This window comes from Cenococcum geophilum (genome assembly GCF_001692895.1).
Source record: "Cenococcum geophilum 1.58 unplaced genomic scaffold K441scaffold_35, whole genome shotgun sequence".
Taxonomy (NCBI): domain Eukaryota; kingdom Fungi; phylum Ascomycota; class Dothideomycetes; order Gloniales; family Gloniaceae; genus Cenococcum; species Cenococcum geophilum.
Genome location: NW_027137593.1, coordinates 1,660,388 through 1,684,717, shown reverse-complemented (window position 1 = coordinate 1,684,717; position 24,330 = coordinate 1,660,388). Strand labels below are relative to the sequence as shown.

The following is a 24,330-nucleotide window of genomic DNA, read 5'->3' as shown; positions in this document are numbered from 1 at the left end:
TATTTTAAAGTGGCATCTTAACTTATATATTATACGGTTAAAATTATATCCTTTTCCTGCCAAATAATTATAATAGAAGGTACTAGCTTAGCCCTTAAGCATAACGGAATAAGCATTATAGTATTAATTAGACTCTATTCCTACCTTTTAGCAACAGTTATAAAAGATATATAGTTTCGAATTAAGAACATTGTATAATTCCCTACTAAACTTCTTCTCCTAATCTAAAGAGAGCTTCGCAAGCTCTATAAGCAATTTTAAACTGCCTCTAATTTAAGATTAAGATAGAGGAGGTAGGAGTTATATTGTAGGCTATAGTAGGGACATAGGTCTAGTTAGTGGAGTCTAAAGGTTAGTAGATCGCGAAGTAAGGGGATCTTATACTTACTTATATTAAGAGGCAGTAGTTAAAGTTATAGGTTAAATTAGTAGATTCTAGGGAACTAAAGATAAAGGTAGAGGTAATGGATATAGAATGGAAGAACTCGTGCCTAAAGTAATGGAATTAGAACGCGTCTCTTGTGGTATATTACTTAGATTCCATTATAAGTTAAGCTTCCTTATAGTGCGTAGTTGGTGCTTAATCTCTTATACAGTCTATTTATGCTCTTCTTTTGCGTTAAGAACCTACTCCTAAATATTATCTCTAATAGTACCCCCGTCCTTAGGGACAAATACTCTATTCTCCTAAAGGAAGTTACGGAAGTCCTATACAATATCCTTGTTTATAGGGGCCTATATTTCCTTTATCCATCTAATAAAGTCCTCCTTTATACATTCCCATAGCGCGGTATTATTATATTCACTGTCCTTATAATATGCTATACGGTATAATAAAAATCCATTTAAGTCTTGTTTATTAGCGTTTACAAGGTTAATTATAGCTTTATTTTATATCTTTGGGTTAATATCTTCCTTATACTTCTTTAGGTAGGTTAACGCTATAGTAGGTATAGAATTAACGGGGTGTCGTACGTTAAAGGTAGGTAGGATTTTTGGTTTTATAGGATCTCGTAGATTTACTGTTAAGAGGTAGGCAATTTAAGATATTGTTTAACGCGTTTTAGACGTTAACTTAGGACCTTAGGTTTAGTAACACTTCTAACCTAAAGTACTTAACCAAATCTTTATAAACGCGGTTGTTCTATATAATAGACGCAACTTAGTATCTCCTAGTACTTAGTAACACTTCTATTACTAGTTTTCCGCAAGTCTAAGGTAGCACGGTATCGCCGGGATCCATTCTATATAAGCGCATATAGCACCCCTATACAAGACTGTCTCTTCTATTTAAAAACCTAGCTGCTCTATAGTTAACTATATATTCAACTACTGATTAGTATTAGTTATATAGGGTAACTCACTAATAACAACTACTTAAGTAGGGTTATAGTGATATTGGTTAATAAAGCTTTTTAATTAGAATAAGGAAGGGCGAGGAGCCTAGGGCTCCTCGCCACGCTAGTGCCGGGGCGACACGTAATGGCAACTTGCTATCACGTGACGGTAGTTTGCCGTACGTGACGGCAAATTGCCTTATTCCCAACAATTATAGCTCCTAATAATAGTATCGCGCACTACGTTTATTATATAATACTAAAATACGCTAAGCTAGTTATATAGCTAGAAAATCGGTTAGTATAGTACTACTAAATCTAAGGACCGCGAACCTTATGTGCCGCCGGCCCTAGTAATATACTTAATGCTTTATTTATCGGGTTTTTATAACAGTCTATAATAGTAATCGCCTCTTTTTATATCTACTTTATTAGTGTATTTAAACCGCTTATATTTATTTCTAGCTAGGGAAAAAGATAGAGCTCTTTAGGTGTAGAGCCTATTATTACTTATATAATAAGACGTGTTTAAGTAATACTATATATCTTTATATTAACTAGGCTAAGTAGCTACTTTATATATTATCTAAAGTTATCCTATAGTGGTTGTTTATTTAAGTAATATATATATTTCTTTTAAGTATAGGTTTTAGATGTCTTATAGTTACTTAGGGTTTATAGGCTTTTATCTAATAAAAACGGGACTATCCATTAGGATAATATTATTAAAATTAATAATAATAGGTCGTACTATAGCATATTAATAATAGCCTTACCTTTTAATAGAGATAGTTACGGTATAAAGCCTAATATTATCCCCTTTAAAATTTAGATTATCTTAGGAGCTACTACTTAACTTATAATATTTTTATTTACTTTTCTACGGAATAGGTAAAAGATAAGTATATTAGTTTAGTAGAACTATTTAGCTTTTACACGCACCTTACTTCCTTAAAAAACGCTAAATAGTTTGGAGTTTTATATCTAATATACTTTAAATAATAACCTAGTTAACTTTTATAATATAAATTAGTTATTTCTTACTAAATATATAAAAAGGAGCTTTAATAAACTTATAATAATAAGTTAGGAAAGCGGCCTAACTATTTATTAGGCTTTATAACGGGGTAATTAAATTACCTTACTATAGCGTAGGGTTCTACTTTACGTAATATTTTTTCTATACTACATAGAAGCCTAGTTCCTCGCGATATTTACCTACTTTTAAGGTAGATAGTACGGTATATAGGATATAAAGGGTAGCTAGCGCGTAGAGGGTAATACGTAATAGTATTATATTCTAGTTTATTATAGTTACGGTAATCTACCCCTTTATTACAATCTGGCGCCATTAGTTATAACTTACTACTATTTTAGCTAAGTTATATTTATTTACCGCCTAGTGCGAGCCTATTTCCTTATATATATATTAACCTATACCCTATTTATTTGCTTAAAAACTTTATTATATATAGTATTATATATATCCTAATTACTATAGTTATTTATAAAGAAATAGTTTATAACGTTAATGTCCGTTAATATAAGTAAGATAGGCCTTATAATATAGTTAATATTATATATCTAAAGAGCATCTAGTATACATTTCGTCCTGCTATTAAATAGCTTTATACTCTATACTCTAAGTATTCCGGTTTTTATATTAATCTTACTACCGTTATAAACTTAGAGGGTCTCTACTAACGCACTAGTGTATTTTAAGTATTTACCCTTATTATCTAATCGCCTAGTATCCTAGATTATAAGTAGTAGATAAAGCCTCCCTACTTTATTACCATAGAGGTTATTATTTACCCACTTATATTCTTATACTATTACAGCATTATAGTAGGGGGCTTTAGTATTAGCCTATAACGGGGTATATTAAGCAAACACCTTATTAAGCTTATTAGTGTTAGTAGTATCATTTTTAAAGCGAATATAGTATATAACGCTATAATAGATGCTTAAGGGCATCTTTAATACCTAATTATTATCGGCCTTTAGTTAGTTAATATCCTAATCTATTCGCCAAATTCTATTAATATACTTACGGTATTCCCTTATAAAGGGGGCTAGTTTAGATATAAGGTCGGTAATCTCTATCTAGCGCTATACTTCCTTAACTATACGCCAGATAGATATATTAATTCTTTAGTCTTAAAGTGTTTAAGTTATATAGTTGTTAAAGTTCTATATATATAAGCAATATACACATATATTAACTATAGGGCCTAGTTATATTATTTATATTACGCTTATTAGGTCTACTATATTAATTATATTAGTTAACGCCTATAGCTTAAGTTTGTTTTAAAGCATAGTATTAAAATATATAGTATTATATCGTAGCATCTACTCTTTATAGTTGTTCCGTTTATTGGTCCTATAGTAGAATACCTTTTATAGCTTATATACTTACTCTAAATACTTTATATCTATACCTTTAATTACTCCTAGTTATTAAATACTCTTTAGATAGTAGGTAATAGTATATAGCTTAGGAATATTAAAGTGTAATAATCTTACCTTACTTAGTTAAAACAGAAGGAATATATCCTTTATCTTATCTATTCTATAAATAGCTATTACTAGGTACTAGATGGTTAATTCGTTATATAATATATATTAAAATAGTATAATAAAGTCTATAAACGCCTAGATAAATAGTATAGCGCCTTTATTCTATTTTAATAAGGGTACTATAGTGGGAACTAATTATTGTAATAGAGATTTATATATCTTTTTTATTTATTGGCCGATATTTACCTAGCTATCCTATACTATTATATTAGTAAATTATTCCACCTATATAAAGCGGGTAGTAATAAGTATATTAATATTTAATATCTCCTAGCCGTAACTATCTATATGCGGGATATTAAGGCCCTAATATTTTCTGGCCTATATTTTGCTTTATATAAGCCCCTTAATCTAGTATATAAGATATTTACTAATAAGGCCTTTAAGTACCTAGTATAGAAAATTAGGCGCTATTATCTTATAGATATTAGATAGATTATAGCCCTATATAAAGTTGCGGAATGGCTAAATATAATTTAAGTTATTTTTCTTATTAGTATTATAACCTTCCTTCTATATTTATATTTGGTTTTTTATTAATTAGTATATATAAAACAGCCATAGTCGCTAAATAGCAGTTGTTAGATTATACTGTTTATTTATATATATATAACAAGTTAAATATTTATAGCTACTTTTAATACCTATAAGCGTGACCTGTTTTTTATAATTAGTTATAAATATAGCTAGAAGTAGAAAGTAGTATTAATCCTAGCCATTTATATATAGAAGATATACTCCTTCTTTACTAGCTTTCTCTAACGCTATAGGCATTATTAGTATAACTATACTAGTAGTAGGGTTATCACTAAAGTATACGTTTAAGGATAGCCGTAAGGGTCTTATATTGCACCACTAGTTATATTATTTAGTTGCTAGGTATATAGACTAGGAGGTATATAAGTAGTAATAGGGCTAGTTAATTTACGGATTATTAAACACGTAGTTTAATATTTCCAATTAAAATATAAAGCGGCTATACTTTCTTACCGCCGGCGTGTTATATTAGTTAGGTCTTATTACTAGCTAATATAATTAGCACTATAGTTACGCTAAGCGGTAGCTGCTCTTATATCTCCTACTATTAGTTTACTATATTAAGCTTATTATATATTCTTATTCCTACTAATAAGTACTGCCTTACTAGTAAGAAAGTTATATTTTCTTAAAAAGGGCTATAACTAATAAGGAAGGATACGATCTCTAAAGTATTTTAGTAATATACTAGTAGCTACTAGTCCCCTACAGTTATAATTATTTTAATCCACTATAGTTAATTACTCTTAGATTACATCTATTTTAAAAGTAGTTTTGCTTTAATATTATTAGTACTCTAATAAGAAAAATGGTTAGTAAACACTCCCTAAAGCCTAATATTATTAAACTACTTATTAATAGCGCGGTTAAAAGTCCCGTAGCTTACCCACTATAAGACCTATATATATTCTGCCTTACTACTAAATAGATAAAATAGGGGAGGTATCTTATTTAGTGTACTGCTAGTACGCTTAATACGCGGTATAATGTTATATACTACCGCAGTATTATCCGCAGTTTATAGATTTTCTTAATTCCGTCCTAGAGGCTTTTTTATAGCGCGGCTAGTAGCCTTTTTAAATATTTTAGTCTAAAAGACATCTATAGATATTTTAGTTAAAGTTTATTAATTGGTTTTAACTATTACTAGGTTATATACCCTATTAAATATTACAGAATTATTATTATAGTGCACATCCGCAGCCCTATTATTTAGCTTATTAATAATATTATTGCCTAAAGCTTATATAGGTGGCTACTTATTACCTTACTTTAATTTAGCCTTATAATTAGTTATATAATACCCTTTTAAGGTTTAATAGTATAATAGTATATCGTCGTCCATATATTATATAAGTGGCCACTTATTATATTACTCTAGCTTAGCCCTATAATAGGCTATTTAATACTCCTCTAAGCTTTAATAGTATAAGGGTATATTATCGTTTATCTCTTTAATATTAACGCCTTTATATCTACCCTTCTTCCGTTTTTATTATTTTAGACAATATTATTGATAATAGGTTAGACCGCCCATACTTTTTACTTTAGTCCTATACTTTTTATATTACTATTAAATAGAGCTTATTTATAAATTACCGTATTAAGCTATAATTTACTAGAGTTTAGTTAGAAGGGAGCAAAAAATAATATTTATATAGAACCGTATATTTAAAGTAGTATTTATAGCTTATGCTATATTATAAGCTAGTTAAGATAGGAGGAGTATAGTAAAAGCACGGTAATATCTATAGATACTAACGCGCTAGATAGCGCAACCCGTTATATTTTACGCTAATTTACGCTAAATCGCGTTATATTAGGCTAGAAAACTTTACTATCGGAATGTTAGTTATATGACGTAGTTACAAGACCACGAAGCGAGACTAGCTAATCTGACCTTGGAGCAAACCCCTATTTCTAAACATTATTAACTACCAACTTTAACACCGTATACGTACCACTATAAGTGATATTCGTGCACGTTAATAAAGCGAGTATACCGACACTAATTAGTAGATATATAGATTAGGAAATATATAATAGCAAAGCTTGAAACCACGTATTAGCTTAACTGCTAACGCATTAGATTACAGAGCTATCGCCCTATTTTAGTTAAAGGAGAAAACTATATTACCCTTAAAGCTCGAGACCACATATCAGCTTACTAATGCGTTAGATCGCCTAGAGAATTATACCTTTACTTAAAGAGAGCTACGTTACCCTTAAAGCTTAAAACTACGCATTAGCTTAACTATTAACGCGTTAAATCGCCTAGAGGACCCTTAAAGCTTAAAACCACGTATTAACTTAACTGTTAACGCGTTAGATCGCCTAAAGGACCATATCTTTGCTAAGAATCGTCTACAGTTTCTAAGAACTGTAGATTTGTTAATAGGACACATACACACCTTTACATCCTTACTTTAAACCTTAACTTCTTCGAACCGACGACTACCCTTATACCTACCCTTATACCTACCCTTATATACAAAGACATAACAATATAGAAATTAACTAGAAGGAAAGAATTACTAAATACGGCTATAGAATTAACTTGGAGACGGCTATGGATAATAACCTAACGGAGTATATGGAGACTAAGATGTACCTATATACACAATCTAACCTTATAGACTTTACACTATAGACAGTGTTTTAGGAAGACTTTAAGAACTTTACGCTAGAGACCTTTAAACGAGTATAATCTAATACTAAAATAGGAATCCGTTAATACCTAGTTAAAAGAGGAGTATATATTGCTAAGCAAGATAAAAGATACTCCCTTAGCAAGGTGCTGACAGACATCGCTAATAAAGAAGAGTTTTATAAATAGATAAATAAGGAGCTTATCGCGGCCCTTATAGAGGTAAAACTAATAATTATAACAACTCTATAAGACTAACTTAATTCGACCTTAGACAAGCTTACTACACCTCTAGCCCTACTACTAGCTACTCTACTAACTCTACCAGCTATCCTAGCTGCCGTACTACTAGCTACTCCGGTTGCTGCACCGCCAGCTACTCTAATTACTACCCTTACTACCCCTACTACCCCTCCCAGTCCTTAATTCTCTAACTATAACCAAATCTACACTCTTATTAACTAACTACTATGGCCAAGAGAGCAGCAGCCGCAGTAGCTATAGCAGCCACAGCAGCCGCAGCAGCCATAGCAGCTATAGTAGCCGCAGTAGCTATATATATATACACTACCTAAACCAGCCGTGCCTAGTGCGGAGTAAGGACCTAGATATAGCAAGGAGGTAGCTATAATTGCGAAGATCTATATAGACGACCAAAAGTATAATGGAGTTAATAACAGCTTTAACTTTAAGCTAACTATCATCTATAATATCTATAAGAGATCTAGCTTACCACTAAAAGGCTATATAGTGGCATTCCCTAGCATACTAAAAGGGCTTACTTAGGACCACTATTATAACAGTAACCTTAAGTTAAGACCTTTTATAGAAGCCTGTAACTATATATAACAGTTCTTTAAAGGGCTAGAATACTACCGTAAGAACCTTATAGAGTAGAACAGTATAACCCTCTAAGGAGTTATGGACGAGAACCCTAATAAGTTAATTTATTAGAACTTCTAACTACTTATAAATAAACTGCTAAAGTAATGTTATAGACTATACCTAGACTTTTATATAAACCGCATTCTTATAAATAAGTTAGTTACTACTTACTAGGGAGTACTAGTATGCCATATCGCTGTCTCTAACCCTTTAGAAGACCTCTCTTAGTTAATTAGTAAGCTATAATCCTCTATTATTACGTAGGAAAAAGAATACCCCCTATAGGCCTTAATAAGATTGTCTTACTAAACCTTTTTTATGGATTAATGTTACTATTAAAATAACCAAAATCGAGACCGAAATACTAATCACTACGGCAGCAATCGCCCCTATAGAACTAACGGCGGACTAAAGGCTAAGTGCTACGTCTATAAGAAGGAGGACTGCCGTTTATAGAAATATATAGAGGAGAAGCGTAATTAATCTAGAGACAACTATAAGAGACGTTTTATTAATATTAAGGGCCGTAATAAGGGCAACTTTAATAACTACTTTAAACAAAACGTCGCCGCCTACGAAAGAGATAAAGAGGATAACTTAGACTTTAAAGCCTACATATAAGACGCTAACGACTCTAGGAGTAATACCGGAGAACCTAATAATAGTTCTGCCTATATTACTACCTTTAGAACACTTACTATAGAGGAAGTAACCTCTATAAGCGTAGAGCTAGCTAATAAGGCTTATATATACCTACTTATGGCTTTAGAACTTACTACGGAGTCTACTATAAAACCTTATACGGAGACTAACCTATTCGCCTATAATACGACCACAACTATAGCATTATAATACACCTCGACGGTCTTTATAGGAATTATAATTAATACGGGTGCTTCGCGTAAGTCTATGGCTAGCTACGGCCAATTCTAAGCCCTATAGGCCGTAGACAAGTCTATAAGTCTTAATACGTTAACTAAGGGCTAAGTAACTATCTAATTCGGGATTAGAGCCTCTACGTCTATCGGAACTATAGACGTTAACAGCCCTATAGGCAAGGTATAATTCTATATCGTTAAAGTAGATACTCCTTTCCTACTTTACTTAGCAGATATAGATAGACTCTATATTAAATACAATAACCTAAAGGACGTTATTATTACTCGCACTAAAAAGGTGCCAGTAGTTAGACAATTTAGCCACCTATTTTTTGTATAGAGCTTCTCTTTATAGTCTTATCTAGTCAAGTCCTTTAACGCGAACCCTTGCTACTTAACTAACGTAGAGCTACAACGTCTACACCATCAATTTAGTTACCTATTAGTTAATAAACTATAAAAGCTTCTTAATAAGACTAGCCACGGCCATAATACTAATAGATCCGCTATTAAAGAGCTAACCAGACTCTGCCACTACTACTAGAAGTTTAGTAGATCTCTAAGTAGATTTCACTTTACCTTATAAGACGACGTTAATTTTAACTACAATATTATTGTTAACATTATGTATATTAGCGGCTCCCCCCTACTATGCGTAGTTAACGAAGCAACTTAATTTTAAACTAGTAGATGGCTATGAGATATCAGCGCCAAGTACACTTAGGACATTCTACGAATGTGCTAGATTAACAGCTATTTAGGACTACTAGACTTAATCACCATAGACGCTAAAAAGAACTTTATTAGTAAGGAGTTTAAGCACTATACTACTACTATAGGAGTAACTACAAAGTTAGTTCTAGTCAAATTACACAATTCTATTAGAATGGTAGAGCGCTACTATAGTTCGCTACAACGAGCCTACCAAATTATTATATCTAAAATCCCTAAAATTAGTAAGGAGATGGCCCTATAAATGGCTTTTAAAGCTATTAATAACACGGCTAGCCTAGAAGGCCTAGTCCCTACACTCCTACATCAGGAAATTTTTTTTGGGGCACGTTGTTGCGGTTTGCGGCAATTTGCCGCAAACCGTACGGTTGCGGCAGGTGGATATGGTCGATAGCAATTTGCGCAAAACGCACGTTTTGCAACAAAATCGCAGCACCTGATAGCAAATTGCGGCAAAATGCTACCCCTATAAATAAATTGCAGCAAAACGCTACCCTATAAATAAATAGCGCGTAAACTGTACGAATTATAAAAACTATACGAATTGTATAAACCGTACGAATTGTACAAACTATACGAATTGTAAAAACTGTACAAATTGTAACTATATAAATTATAATTATATTATATAATAACCAAATTATCACATATTCCCATAGATTTCTATAATATACTTTTAAATATATTTATATTATAACTATATAAAATGTAGAGCTATCTACTTTGGGCGTCAAGGGGGAAGCCTCTCGCAGAGGCTCTAAATCATCTACCTACCTGCCTGCCTGCCTGCCTGCCTGCCTGCCTACCTGCCTACCTGCCTGCCTACCTGCTGCCTGCCTGCCTGCCTGCCTGCCTACCTACCTGCCTGCCTGCCTACCTGCCTGCCTACCTGCCTGCCTGCTTGCCTACCTACCTGTCTGTCTGTCCGTCCGTCTATACCTACCCGTCTATGCCTACCCTGCTCTGTGCCTTCTTTGACTCTATGTCACCTTGATTCGATTCGATCGGATCAAATCGTTTATCGTTGTTCCGCTGGCTGGTCGTTCGAAACGGTTGTCGTGTGGCTCTGGCGACGGTCGTGTGGCGATGACGACGGTCGTCTAGCTCTGGCGACGGTCAATCTTGGCTCCGGCGACGGCCGTCTAGCTCTGACGACGGTCGTCCAGCTCTGGCGACGGTTCATCTGGCTTCCGGGCGACGGTCGTCTGGCTCTGACGTTCGTCTTAGCTCTGCCGACGGTCATCTGGCTCCGGCGACGGTCGTCCAGCTCTGACGACGGTCGTCCAGCTCTGGCGACGGTCATCTGGCCTCCGGTGACGGTCGTCTAGCTCTTGACGGACGGTTGTCTAGCTCTGACGACGGTCGTCTGGCTCTGACGGTCGTCTAGCTCTGGCGACGGTTCATTCTGGCTCCGGCGACGGTCGTCCAAGCTTCTGACGACGGTCGTCCAGCCTCTGGGCGACGGTCATCTGGCTCCGGCGACGGGTCGTTCTAGCTCTGACGACGGTTGTCTAGCTCTGACGACGGTCTCGTCTGGCTCTGACGGTTCGTTCTAGCTCTGGCGACGGTCATCTGGCTCCGGCGACGGTCGTCTAGCTCTGACGACGGTCGTCTAGCTCTGACGACGGTCGTCTGGGCTCTGACGGTCGTCTAGCTCTGGCGACGGTCGTCTGGCTCCGGCGACGGTCGTCTGCTGGCTGTCGTTCTGGTGTCTTCCTAGGTAGGGAGGATGTAAGGAAGGGGTAAAAAATGAGGTGGCTACCTAGGTGTATATATAGGGGGTATACTTGGCAGAGGCACGTGTAGAGGCTATCGGGAATATAGCGGGGACCCGATAGTAGTGTGTTCGCGCGCACAACACACAAAGGTTTTGTGTAGAGCTTCGTGTAGAGCCTCCGTATGCAGAGCTTCGCGCAGAGCCTCGTGTAGAGCTTCGTAGAGCTTTATGCAGAGCTTCGTGTAGAGCTTCAATATAGAGCTTGGTGCAGAGCTTCGTGTAGAGCTTCGTGCAGAGCCTTGTGTAGAGCTTCGTGTAGAGCTTCGTGCAGAGCCTCGTGCAGAGCCTCTATATGCAGAGCTTTGTGTAGAGCCTCGTGTAGAGCCTCGTGCAAAGCTTCGTGTGTAGAGCTTCGTGTAGAGCTTCGTGTAAGAGCTTTGTGTAGAGCTTCGTGCAGAGCTTCGTACAGAGCCCCGTGTAGAGCCTCGTGTAGAGCCTCGTGCAGAGCCTCTGTACGCAGAGCTTTGTGTAGAGCCTCGTGTAGAGCCTCGTGCAAAGCTTCGTGTAAAACTTCGTGCAGAGCTTCGTGTAGAGCTTCGTGTAGAGCCTCTGTACGCAGAGCTTCGTGTAGAGCATCGTGCAAAGCTTCGTGTAGAGCTTCGTGTAGAGCTTTGTGTAGAGCTTCGTACAGAGCTTCGTACAGAGCTTCGTACAGAGCTTCGTACAGAGCTTCGTGTAGAGCCTCGTGCAGAGCCTCTGTACGCAGAGCTTTTGTGTAGAGCCTTGTGTAGAGCCTCGTGCCAAAGCTTCGTGTAAAGCTTCGTGCAGAGCTTCGTGCAGAGCTTCGTGTAGAGCTTCGTGTAGAGCCTCTGTACGCAGAGCTTCGTGTAGAGGCATCGTGCAAAGCTTCGTGTAGAGCTTCGTGTAGAGCTTCGTGTAGAGCATCGTGTAGAGCTTCGTACAGAGCCTCGTGCGAGCCTCTGTACGCAGAGCCTCGTGTTGGAGCCTCGTGTGGAGCCCTCGTGCAAAGCTTCGTGTAGAGCTTCTGCTGTGTAGAGCTTCGTGTAGAGCTTCGTGTAGAGCTTCGTGTAGAGCTTCGTGTAGAGCTTCGTGTAGAGCTTCGTGTAGAGCTTCGCGTGTAGAGCTTCGTGTAGAGCTTTCGTGTAGAGCTTCGTGTAGAGCTTCGTGTAGAGCTTCGTGCAGAGCTTCGTGCACGAATTCGTGCAGAACTTCGTGTAGAGCCTCGTGCAGAGCCTCTGTACGCAGAGCTTTGTGGTAGAGCCTCGTGTTAGAGCCTCGTGCAAAGCTTCGTGTAGAGCTTCGCGCAGAGCTTTGTATAGAGCTTCGTGTAGAGCTTCGTGCAGAGCTTTGTGTAAAGCCTCGTGCAGAGCTTTGTGTAGAGCCTCGTGCAGAGCCTCTGCATCAGGATTTTTTTTTTGGGCACGTTGTTGCAAGTGAAAATCGGGGTCTGCAAAACCTGCAGGCGTAAGTCGCAATTTTAGCATTTGCGGCCAATTTGCAGCAATTTGCTACGAACACATAGATAGGGCAGGCGCGTGCATAGGTAGCCTATGTGTTTGTAGCAAATTGCTGCAAATCGCCGCAAATTGCCAAAATTGCGACTTACGCAGGTTTTGCAGACCCCGATTTTCGTTTGCAACAACGTGCCCAAAAAAAAAAATCCTGATGTAGTCTTTAGAGCCTACCCCTAAATGGTCAAATCGGACGCACTATTACCTTTAGTTGTATAGCGAGCTGCGGCTATTAAGAAAGCAATGGTGGAAATCTAGAAGCTTTAAGCTAAACGACAGATTGCTGACGCTCTTAATACGCGAAATGGATAACAAACTAACGCTATTTACGGCCTCCTACCTAGTTCGCCTATCTTAGTCTGGAGAGAAGGCAATACTAGCTAAAGCGGTTATTAGGACGGGCTATATATACTACTTACCGTTAACGGTAAGACCTATACCGTAAAGCTACTAAATAGGCCTATAACCTTCCGCTCTACGGTTATAAAACCTTACCTACTGGACCCATAAGACTTAGTTAAATTACGAAAGTCTGTTAAATTAGCTAAACTAGTACCTATACTAGCTAAACCTTAATTGTTACCTAAAGCTAAACTATAGCTACCGCCAAAGCAAGGTAGAGGTCGCCCCCGTAAATACCTATTACTTATAGCCGTTATAGACACGGCTGTTATGGACACTATAATAGACATAAATGCCCTTATAGGTAATATTACAGATATAGCTAATATTGCTATTTATTTATAGGATAATAATACTGCAAATATAGCTAATACTACTATTTACTTATAGAACGATAGTAACACCTAGTTTAGCGCTTTACGGCAAAAGGAGGTTATAGGCCTACTTAAAAAAGGCGTCTTTAAAATTATTAAGCTATATAATATACTAAAGGGGGTTAGACTCTTTAATTTACGGTTTATTAATAAGATTAAAAATAAGGGAACCAATAAAGCCTTTAAGAAATTACAACTTATTATATAGGCCTATAACAATTTAGAGAAAGAGCTAATCCTTACTTAGTTACTAATAATTTAACAAGTTAGCCAGCGGCTGATTCTCTATATCGCTGCTACGTTACTATAGATATAACTTTACCTCCAAGACATCTTATAAGCCTATATCCAGTCTACTACAAACCTAAACCGCGAGTTCTATATACAACCACTATATAAGCTAAATAAACAATTAGGAATTAATAAGGACTCCGTTTTAAAGGTTATAAAGCCACTTTATAGAGCGCCTAAAGCTAGAAACTATTAGTTTAAGACCTACCATTTATACTATATTAATTAGCTGCGAATAGACTAGTCTACGTACAACCCTTGCTTGCTTTACAGTAATAAACCTTTTAAAATCGTTGGCTTATAGACTAATAATACGCTATTTCTTATAGATAACACCTTTATAAAGGCTAAATAAAGCAAACTATATAAGGCTGAATTTATAGCTAAGGAGCGAGAGTAACTAACTACTAATACACCAGTTAAGTTTAATGGAGGACTTATTTAATTAGTATAAGATAAGAGTATTACGCTAACGTAAAAGCGCTAGTATAAGAACCTTAGTGTGGTTAATACTATACTAGTAAATAGTACTAGCTCTAGAGAAATTACGCGCGGCCTACTTACGCTAAAGGACTAGTATATCGCTTAACGCGCTAGAGGAGCCTATATTGCCTTAGTCTATTAACTAAAGGCTTTATTTAACTTATCCTTTACTACCCAGGTAACTAATCCTAAAGAGATAGACATAAAGGAGTTAAATAAGCGCTTAAGTTAGTAGATTTAAAACTTATATAGAGGTCTTAAGTTTATTAAATTAGAGGCTAAGACCCTATAGCTCTTAGTCTTTATAAACACTTCCTTTACTAATAATAAGGACCTTTCTTTACAAATTAGCTACGTTATTATACTAGCTAACGCAACTAAGAAGGCTAATATTATCCATTAGAGCTTAATTAAGTGTAAAAAAGTTACTAGAAGCGTTTTAGCTTTTAAACTCTACGGAATAGCTTATGGCTTTAATATCGCTATCACTATTAAGTCTACGGTAGACAAGGTCCTACAGATTAACCTCCCGCTTATACTTTGCACCAATTTTAAGTCGCTATATAACTATCTCGTACAACTTGGAACCATATAAAAAAAGCAATTAATAATTAATGTAATATGCCTACAATAAGCCTACGAACGTTAGCAGATTACAAAGGTTAAATAGATTAATAGTGAAGCTAACCCTGCGGACGCGATAACTAAGGGGAAGCCTTACGTCGCCCTATAGCGACTTATTAATATAAACTAGGTCGATATATAGGCTATAGGTTGGGTAGAGCGTAAGGAGCAATAGAAGGTAGTTTTTAGGTTGTAACGGTGCTAGGGCACACCACCCGCCATATTCTGCGGACCCTGAATTTAACCAGCTAATTAGGATTTTCCATCCCCGGGATAGAAAATCGCTATTAGCTCGCTTACTACTAGCGCCTTAGCGGCCCTTATAATATATTAACCTGCTACCCTTAATAATCCTTCTCCTTCTTTTCCTTAGCTTAGTGTCCCTATAATACAGCATTCTATAAGCTTTAGTTTAGAGGTATTAGTATAAGCCGTAATACTAGTTATATAATTACGGACCTATAAGAGGAGCGTGGAAACCATTGCGTATTAATTAGATCTTTAGCTATTGCGTATATACTATAAATAGTCTAGAAACAGACTTGGCTTTAAAGTATAGATTAGCCTTCTTCTTAGAGTTACTTTAGTGTTGGAATGTTAGTTATATAACATGGTTATAAGACTATAAAGCGAGACTAGCTAATCTGACCTTAGAGCAAACCCCTATTTCTAAACATCATTAACTACTAACTTTAACACCGCATACGTACCACTATAAGTGATATTTGTGCACGTTAATAAAGCGAGTATATCGACATTTACTTATTACTAACGTTATACCGCCTCTCTATTATACTAAGTATAGAATTCTAAACACCACTATTCCCTACTTAGGATATTAGACTATTTTTTACAATAGGACGCGATATATAACAGCGGTATACCGTAAATACGGTATAGTATAACTCTATAAGCGCCACGGACCCGTAAAAAGATATATAGCTTATTACTAGCTTAAGCATTACTGCGGAGAGACTTAATACTATTAAGCGGACTTTTAAGTAGGTTATTATTAAGAACAGTATTCTATATATTTTATTTCGCGAATAACTAAACAATTTACTACGCGAGCAGGCAATCTAAAAAGTTATCTATTAGGTAGTAGAATGCGAGAAGGTATTAGCGCTATAGGTATATAAGGCTATATAGAATATACTAGCCCGCATATAGTTAAATATATATAAGAAGATAAAGGTGCTAGGGCGGCCTAGTATTAACTATATAGTAGATGCGGAAAGGGGGTATACAGCTACTATAAACTTGCAGAGTTTATCCTAGCTTAACTATATATAGAACTGCGGCTATAATTTTAAATAACTTATTATACTACTTTATAAGCGGAAACTAGATAGTATAAACTTAGTCCTAAGTATAGACGTGGCTTTAAGTCTAGTGTTGCTGTCTAATACGCCTTAAGACCTACGTATAGTTAAATATTAGCTATTAGTTAAGATATTTTTAGAGGCCAGAGTAGATTATAATAAGAAGTAGATATAGGCCGCCTATATAGAGACTATACCTATCCGAAATAATAGGGCCTTAAGGGCTGCTCTATTAAGGGTAGTTTATTATAGGGTAGGTTAGGTTATATTTACGGCTATCTATAGAGATAGTATATAGGTGTTTATTATAATTATAATATATTACTAACGTTTATCTAGCCCTATCTTTAGTATAATACATTTTACTAGGCAGGCTAAAAGGTATTAATTAATTATAGCTAATCTAATTTACGTAGAGATAGTAACTTTAGTTAAGTTTGCCTTATAGCGAGACCTTCTATCGCACTAAGAAGCCCTAAAATTATTGCCTATATATATAATCTTAGGTTATCTAGACGTAGTATAGTAAATTGCCTTTACTATAGGCTCTTCTATTAGGGGTAACTATATAGATATTATATTTATTCTATGTTTTACTAGCTAGTAGCTAGTATAGTAGGATAGGTATTATTCTAAGGGCCTATAGCATTAGCGACAAGTTTCTTAAGATATAGTAACGGCGTACTAATACTAGGAATAGCATACCTAATATAAGTAGGAAAGGGCGTTAGGTTATATTACCTTAGCGGTAGCTATAGTAAGAAAAGGATTAGATCCTATTTAAGGTTATTATAGTTTAGCAAAAATAGAGGCGGCCTATACTATACGGAGAGTAATTAATAATAGTTGCGGTTACTGGCGAGATATCTAGACTATAATTTAACTAGTTAAGTACTTAGGGAACGTTTAGTTATAAGTTTAAATTAGGAGCTCAAAGCTCCTTATTTAAACTTTAGATTAAATCTAAAGGCTTTAAATTATATACGTCTGTATAACCTATAGAGTTATAGACGCGTATTAAATTAGGAAGGAACGCGTTCTTTCTACTAGACTTTTAGTTTAAATTTAAAAGTAATAGATTATAACTAAACAACCCCTTAAAATCTAGATTACGGATTAGTATTAATTAACCGCTAGCCTAAAAGGGATAGAAACTAGGATCACTAGGCTTTATAAATTAGGCTATCTTTACTAACATGCGGATCGTTAGTACCCCCTAACGAAAATTTTGACCCGGGGGTAAGCTTTGGGCAGAGCCTTATGTAGAGTTTTAGTAAAGCCTTATGCAAAGTTTTAGTAGAGCCTTGTGTAGAGCTTTGGTAAAGCCTTGTGTAGAGCTTTATGCAGAGCCTTGTGCAAAGCCACGTGCAGACATGCAGACATGTAGACGTGTAGACGTGCAGATATATAGACGTGTAGACAATTATAGAGCCTTCTTAGTATATCAGTACTGGAGCTCCGTATTAAGCCCGAAGTAGAGCTTTGAGTAGAGCTTTGAGCTCAAAGGGGAGACCCCCTTGGACCCCCCCTGCGCACTGCGTGCTCTATTCACTACGTGGGCAAAGCTCTTGTAGAGGTTTTGGTAGAGCGTTTGGTAGAGCTTTTGCAGAGCTTCGCATGGAGGTTCGTGTAGAGCCTTTATAGAGCTTTTGCAGAGCTTCGGTAGAGCTTCGGTAGAGCTTCATGCAGAGCTTCGGTAGAGCTTTATGTAGAGCTTCGGTAGAGCTTCGTGCAGAGCTTCGGTAGAGCTTTATGCAGAGCCTTATGCAGAGCCACATGCAGACATTCGCTTGGGCGATTAACTGCAGAGACGTTTGTAGAGACAATCGTATGGGCAATTATATAGACGTTTGATTGATTTGATTGTATGCGTTTAATTGATCGATTGTATAGGCGTTTATACGGGCGGTTATATGGACGATTGATCAATTATATAGACGTTTATAGAGATGTTTACGCGGACGATTATATGGGCAATTGTAGAGCCATTGTAGAGGCGTTTGTAGAGACGTTCGTAGAGACAACTGTAAGACTTCCTAGTATATCAGTGCTGCGTTAGTAGAGCTTTGAGCAGCTCAAGGGGGAGGCCCCCTTGGACCCCCCCCCCCCCCCCCGCGCACTGCGTGCTCCATTCACTGCGTAGGCAGAGCTTTTACAGAGGCTTTAGTAGAGCCTTTGGTAGAGCTTTTGGTAGAGCTTTTGCGGAGCTTCGTGCAGAGCTTTTGCAGAGCTTTGGTAGAGCTCCGTGTAGAGCTCCCCCCCCTGCGCACTGCGTGCTCCATTCACTGCGTAGGCAGAGCTTTTACAGAGGCTTTAGTAGAGACTTTAGTAGAGCTTTTAGTAGAGCTTTTGCAGACCTTCGTGTAAAGCTTTATATAGAGCCTTGCGTAGAGCTTCGTGTAGGGCTTTTATAGAGCCACGTGTAGGCGTATGGGGTGCAGACGCTTGTAAGGGTAATTAATTAAAGAGACGTTTGTGGAGACGATCGTATGGGCAATTGTATGGACGTTTAATTGATCGATTATATGGGCGTTTATACGGGCGTTTGTACGGGTGTTTGTATGGGCAATTGATTAATTGATCGATTATATGGGCGTTCGTACAGGCGATCGTGTAGACGTTTGTAGAGGCGTTCGTAGAGACAATTGTACGGCGATTGATTGTATGGGTGGTTATACGGCCGATTGCAGAACCTTCCTAGTATATTAGTGCTGCGTGTTAGTAGAGCCTTGGAGCTTTATATAGGGCTTCAAGCAGAGCTTCAAGGGGGAGATCCCTTGGACCCCCTGCGCACCGCGTACTCCATTTACTGCGTGGCCAGTATACTGGGTGGGCAGAGGTGCTGCAAAGCCTTTGGTAGGGCTTTTGGTAGAGCTTTTGCGGAGCTTCGTGCAGAGCTTTTGCAGAGCTTTAGTAGAGCTCCGTGCAGAGCTCCGTGTACTTCCCCCTGAGGGAGCTCTCGCAAAGCTTCAGGCCTCTATACAGCTGCAGAGCTTACAATTGCTACTCCTCTGCCCAATACAGCCCGCAAGAGGCTGCAAAGTAGATATATTAGACGCATGTAAAGCCCTCTATAATTCTATATATTAATATTCATAATATTAATAAGACAACTTATTAAGATGCAATACTAAGATATTTTAACGTTTATAATATTTTGATGTTCGTCACGTAGATTCTGCCACAACTTACCGCGCGCAGTTTTGTTTTTAACCAATAAGAAGCTGGCTTGGCAACCAATCAGAAGCTGGCTTGGCGGAAGTTTAAATTCCAGGACCCCCAACCCGAATATATAGACCACTCGTACCTCGGGTCAATAATGCGCTTATCTATTTTAGAGATCGTATTTAGCTATAATATATAATGTTATAATATGCCGTATTTTACCTAGTGCTATAGCAAAATTATAAATGTTAAAGGCCTATAGCTACTACTGTGGTGGTGTGATTTGGCCCCTGGATTCAATATCTAGATTGGGCATAGCTTCGGGAGAGCCCAGGCCTTCCACAAGTTATATAGATCGGTCTGGAGCCCTCAGAGTCTTCAACAACTCAGGCGACACCGACAGACACACAACTTTCCTTGAATACACTCTTTTCTTTCTCTTCTTACTGCTTAATTCTGACTGATTGTGACCGACCGACAGACCGACCGACAGACTGACTGACAGACTGACTGACAGCACTGTGACTTTCCTATCTTAGAGAGGTCGTACCCTCCCACACTACCGCTCTTAACTTCTATCTAGTGTCCCTATTTAAGGGTCTCGCTACTAGTAAAGTCTATAATATCTATCCTTACTACCCTCCTTATATTCTAACGCCACTAATATCCTCTCTATTGTTATTATCCTTATTATTATTACCGGCACCGCCCTAGCCGTTATTATTAGCGCCCTCTTTATTAACCTTGTTCTACGCTTTAGTATAATTACTAATACTACTAATATTTGCTACACCCGCGAAGTTAGGGATAGTAATATTAAAGTTAACGTCCATGCTATACGAAATAGGCGTATAATTGGCTATACGCTAGCGGTAAATATACTATATAGTTTTATTAACGTTAAACGGGGCGATAAGTTGCTAGAAGTGCTCTTTCCGCTAAAGATTCTTAAGGTTAATAAATACCTTATTATTCTTATACCACTTCTTAATTTTATAATACGCGGTATTCGTAAAGGTCTTATTATTAGTATAATAATTATAGACTACCTAGGGACTACTAACAATAATAAGGCCTACCCGTAGTTTAGTAATTATAAAAAGGTTCCTTACTGTATTCTAAATAAATTTTAGCAGACTAGCAACTGTTATATTATACACTAATAACTCTACCTAGCCGCCTTAGATGCCGTTAACGGTAAAAACCTTAATCTCGCTAACTACTAGCGCAAATTCCCGCCACTTGCTGCTATCTTATTAGGCGTAACACTATTCTTTAAGCGCATATAGCGCTACGGAGTAGACGGTAAGTTAGGCTATATATAAAACGGTAAGGCTAACCTCTAATAGCTTAAATCTAAAGTTTATTAGCGCTATAGCTACCCAAAATACGCGTTAAGCATAGACTAAGTTATATGTTAATTAGCTAAGCTTATTTACCTATATAGTACCATTAATAGCGAGAAAGGTAATAGGGTGGTCATAGCGCAGCATATCCTTAAAAAGCTCGCCGCTAGCTTTAACTGCTCTTAGTCTTTAACTATTAGGCTTATCTAAAGCTGGCTATATAATAGGACGGTATTTATAAGATATATAATATCTTTAACAAATTAATATTATAGTAAGAACTATACTATATCCGCACTAGCCGCAAAAAGACATATATAGAGGGAGATAAATTTCTAATAGTGGAACGGATCATTAAAATCGGGACTAAGGATTAGTTTTAGTTAGTATATATTACTAAAAAGAACCTAAGATATAGGGTCGCTAGCCTAGATCTATAGACCTCCTTAAATTAAATATAGTCTACTCTAAGTAAACCTAGTAAGATTACTTAGCTCGGATACCTTCCTAGCCTCGTTATAGAAAACTGCGCGTATAGCGCTAATGGAATATATATAAGTCTATAAGACTATATTAGGTATTATAAAAATAACATTAGCCTTCTTAGCTAGGTTTGTAATAACTATATTAGCTATAAGTATTAATCCTATCTTATTATCTTGCGTTATATTATTACTAAGCGTAAATTAATACAAGTATTAGCGGAATTCGGCGTATTTAGTTGTATTAGGGTCTATAATAGGATATAGGTTTCCGTTACTATCTAAAACACCTATAAAGCGTAATAACTACTAACCTTTAGACAAATCTATAACCTATAACCGCTTATTAAAGCTAGTGGCATTACTAGCCTTAAACGTACGGTAGAGTAGGAATGCTATATTCAGTATAGACGCGTCCTTATTAATTATAGCATAGTTATTCTATTCCTTAAAATACTTAGGACGAGTATTAATACCTACCGCTATTCGCTATATAATGGCATCCCGCTTATAGACCTTAGTTTCCATTAAGCGTATATAGCGGCGAAGGACAATAGGAAATTTGGTAGGATAGCCTTACGCAATTAGTGCCTTATAGTCCTCTATAAGCGCATTATTAATTATCTTAGCTAGTATATCTAGTTAGCGATTAAGCGGCGATAGGACCTAGATTCTAGTAGGATCCTACTAGGGCGACCTAAGTTAATACTAGTATCGTACTAAAACAGTTAGGAAGGTTGATTTCCTAACACCACTATGGCCTTATATTAGCAAAATACCGCCTATTATATATTTAAGCGCAGTATAGGCACCCGTTTGCTCTTTGTTAAGTAGCAGTAAAACAGCCTTAAGGGCATTATTAACCAAGTTCTTCCTATACTTAGCAATATTACAGTTAAAGTAATTAATACGCGGGAGATCTATAAAGTTATTAAATAGTGTAATTTAGCGCTTAATATAGAAACTATTGCCTCCTTACTATAGGTGGCGTAGAGTATTAATCTCTTAGGAGATTCTAATCTTAGAGACACGCTTAATTATAAGACATTTAATGCCCTATACCATAATTAGGGCCTTACTTAGGTTACCAACTATTATAAAGTTATTACTGCTTAGAATATACTCTAGAGTAAATACAGGGTTTAGTATAAACTTATAACCCACCTATAATTAAAAGACAAAAGTATAGTAGTTATAGCCAGAGCTAAAGGGAGTAGTATTAATAATAACTCCTTTCTAGCTGGCCTAGCTATCTACGTCTTTACCTAGAAATAAGATATTAATAATAAAGTTAGTATAAAGGGTAAGACTATTAACTATCTAGATAATAGCGTAGTAGTGTCACGGGACTCACACGCTCTCACGTCCCTGCGCGTTTTGACGTTCTTAACCCGTGCTTACGTTCGTCCCGAGACACCTACGCACGTTCCCCTACAACCCCTATTTATACCCGACCTGGCACATAAAGAATCTTCTTCTTTATCCAAATGTCTTTGTATCAACCACGCATAGTTACGCGTACGTAGCCTTCTTCAATTACTACCCTGTTTAGTACATTGTATTCCAGCTCGTGCCCACTTCCGTGACAAGTAGACTCAATCCGCTCTACCTAAAAAGGTAATAAAATAAATAATAGTAGGTACCTAGGGGTTCTAATTAACAGCCTTAAGGCTTATAACTATGGTATAGAACTAGACCGTAAAATACTTAAGAACGCTATTAAACTAATACCTTACGGGGATTTTATATAATAGTCGGTCCTCTACTAAGAGCTATATACTAAGCTAGACATTTATATTATAGTTCTTCCACTAATAACCTAAAGGATTATTAACGCTCTGCTGTTATAAGCTTGCGTTTAGGCTCGCGATATAACTATTAAGCCATTTAATACCTAGCGTAAAGAAGTGGATAATAACTATAGGACTATTTAATAGCATATCCTAAGCTTTATAGATTTACGGCGTAAATAGGCCAAAGTCCCTATTAATAAAGAAGTACTTACTAAGTAACGTGCGCGTACCTAATATGAGTTTATTAAAGGCAATAACAAACCTAATATAGTAAAGTTATAGGGTTATAGTATCTTACGGAAAAATATAAGTAAGATACTTAAGTATAGTTAGATATAACAGTCGTTAAGTAACTAAAGAAGTAGTATTAGTAGTGTTAACCTTAATATTACTAATAATATTAGCATCTATAAATTGGATAGACGCTATCTTATATAAATAATAAGTAGGCATTTTACTAGTTTCGTAAGACACCTAGAACGTAATGCTACATACTATAATATACTCTTTAATAATTTGCATAACAAACTAAACTATAAGGTAGTTGTTATTTAGAAGCTAGAGTATATTTAAAGGTTCGGCTATTACGGAATTGCTATCCTCTATATAGGTATCTAGATTATTTACTAGGCTATTTACTAATAAATAGAAGCCAGCTATATTAAGAGGTTTAGGCGACGGAGAGGTAGTAGCTATACTTAAAGCGGTAGTACCTAGTATATATATCTTACCTAGAGCAGTTGCGGCGTCTATTACCTAAATTAAAGTAGGTCTACTTATATAATTATTAATATTATACCCTATAACTCTATAGTTCTTATATACCTAACTATAGAAGACAGTTTAATAGTCTAGGGAGCTATAGTTTAGGTAAGTCCGCTTCTTCTTACCTAATAGCTAAGGATAGTCTCGCTTTCTATAGACTATAGCATTATATTAGTTGCATATTATACTAAAATAGTTGCTCTTAAGATAACTGGCTTTCTTATAATTATTATATATAGGGTTAAAGTAGTTAGCTTTAAGATAACTAGCCTTACTATAGCCGTAATAAAGTTAAAAGGCTTTCTTAAGAGGATAATCGGCGCGTATATAGCCGGTAAATAAATAGAGATAGTATTTTAGAGCGTCGTTAGCTAAGAGGTATAAACTGCCAAGCTCTAGAAGAAGAGGCTTATTAAGCATAGGGCCCTTACTATT

General features: G+C 36.5%; 1 protein-coding gene across 1 annotated transcript; it reads right to left on the bottom strand.

The window, feature by feature from the left end:
- Positions 1–10,936: 10,936 nt before the first annotated feature.
- On the bottom strand, positions 10,937–12,572 carry K441DRAFT_664015 (uncharacterized protein; the record flags this gene model as incomplete). The annotated part of the gene is made up of 4 exons (XM_067649284.1): positions 10,937–10,991; positions 11,058–11,084; positions 11,107–11,213; positions 11,235–12,572. A coding segment is annotated over one exon (1,164 nt), but the record flags the coding sequence as incomplete, so codon positions are not given.
- Positions 12,573–24,330: the final 11,758 nt, after the last annotated feature.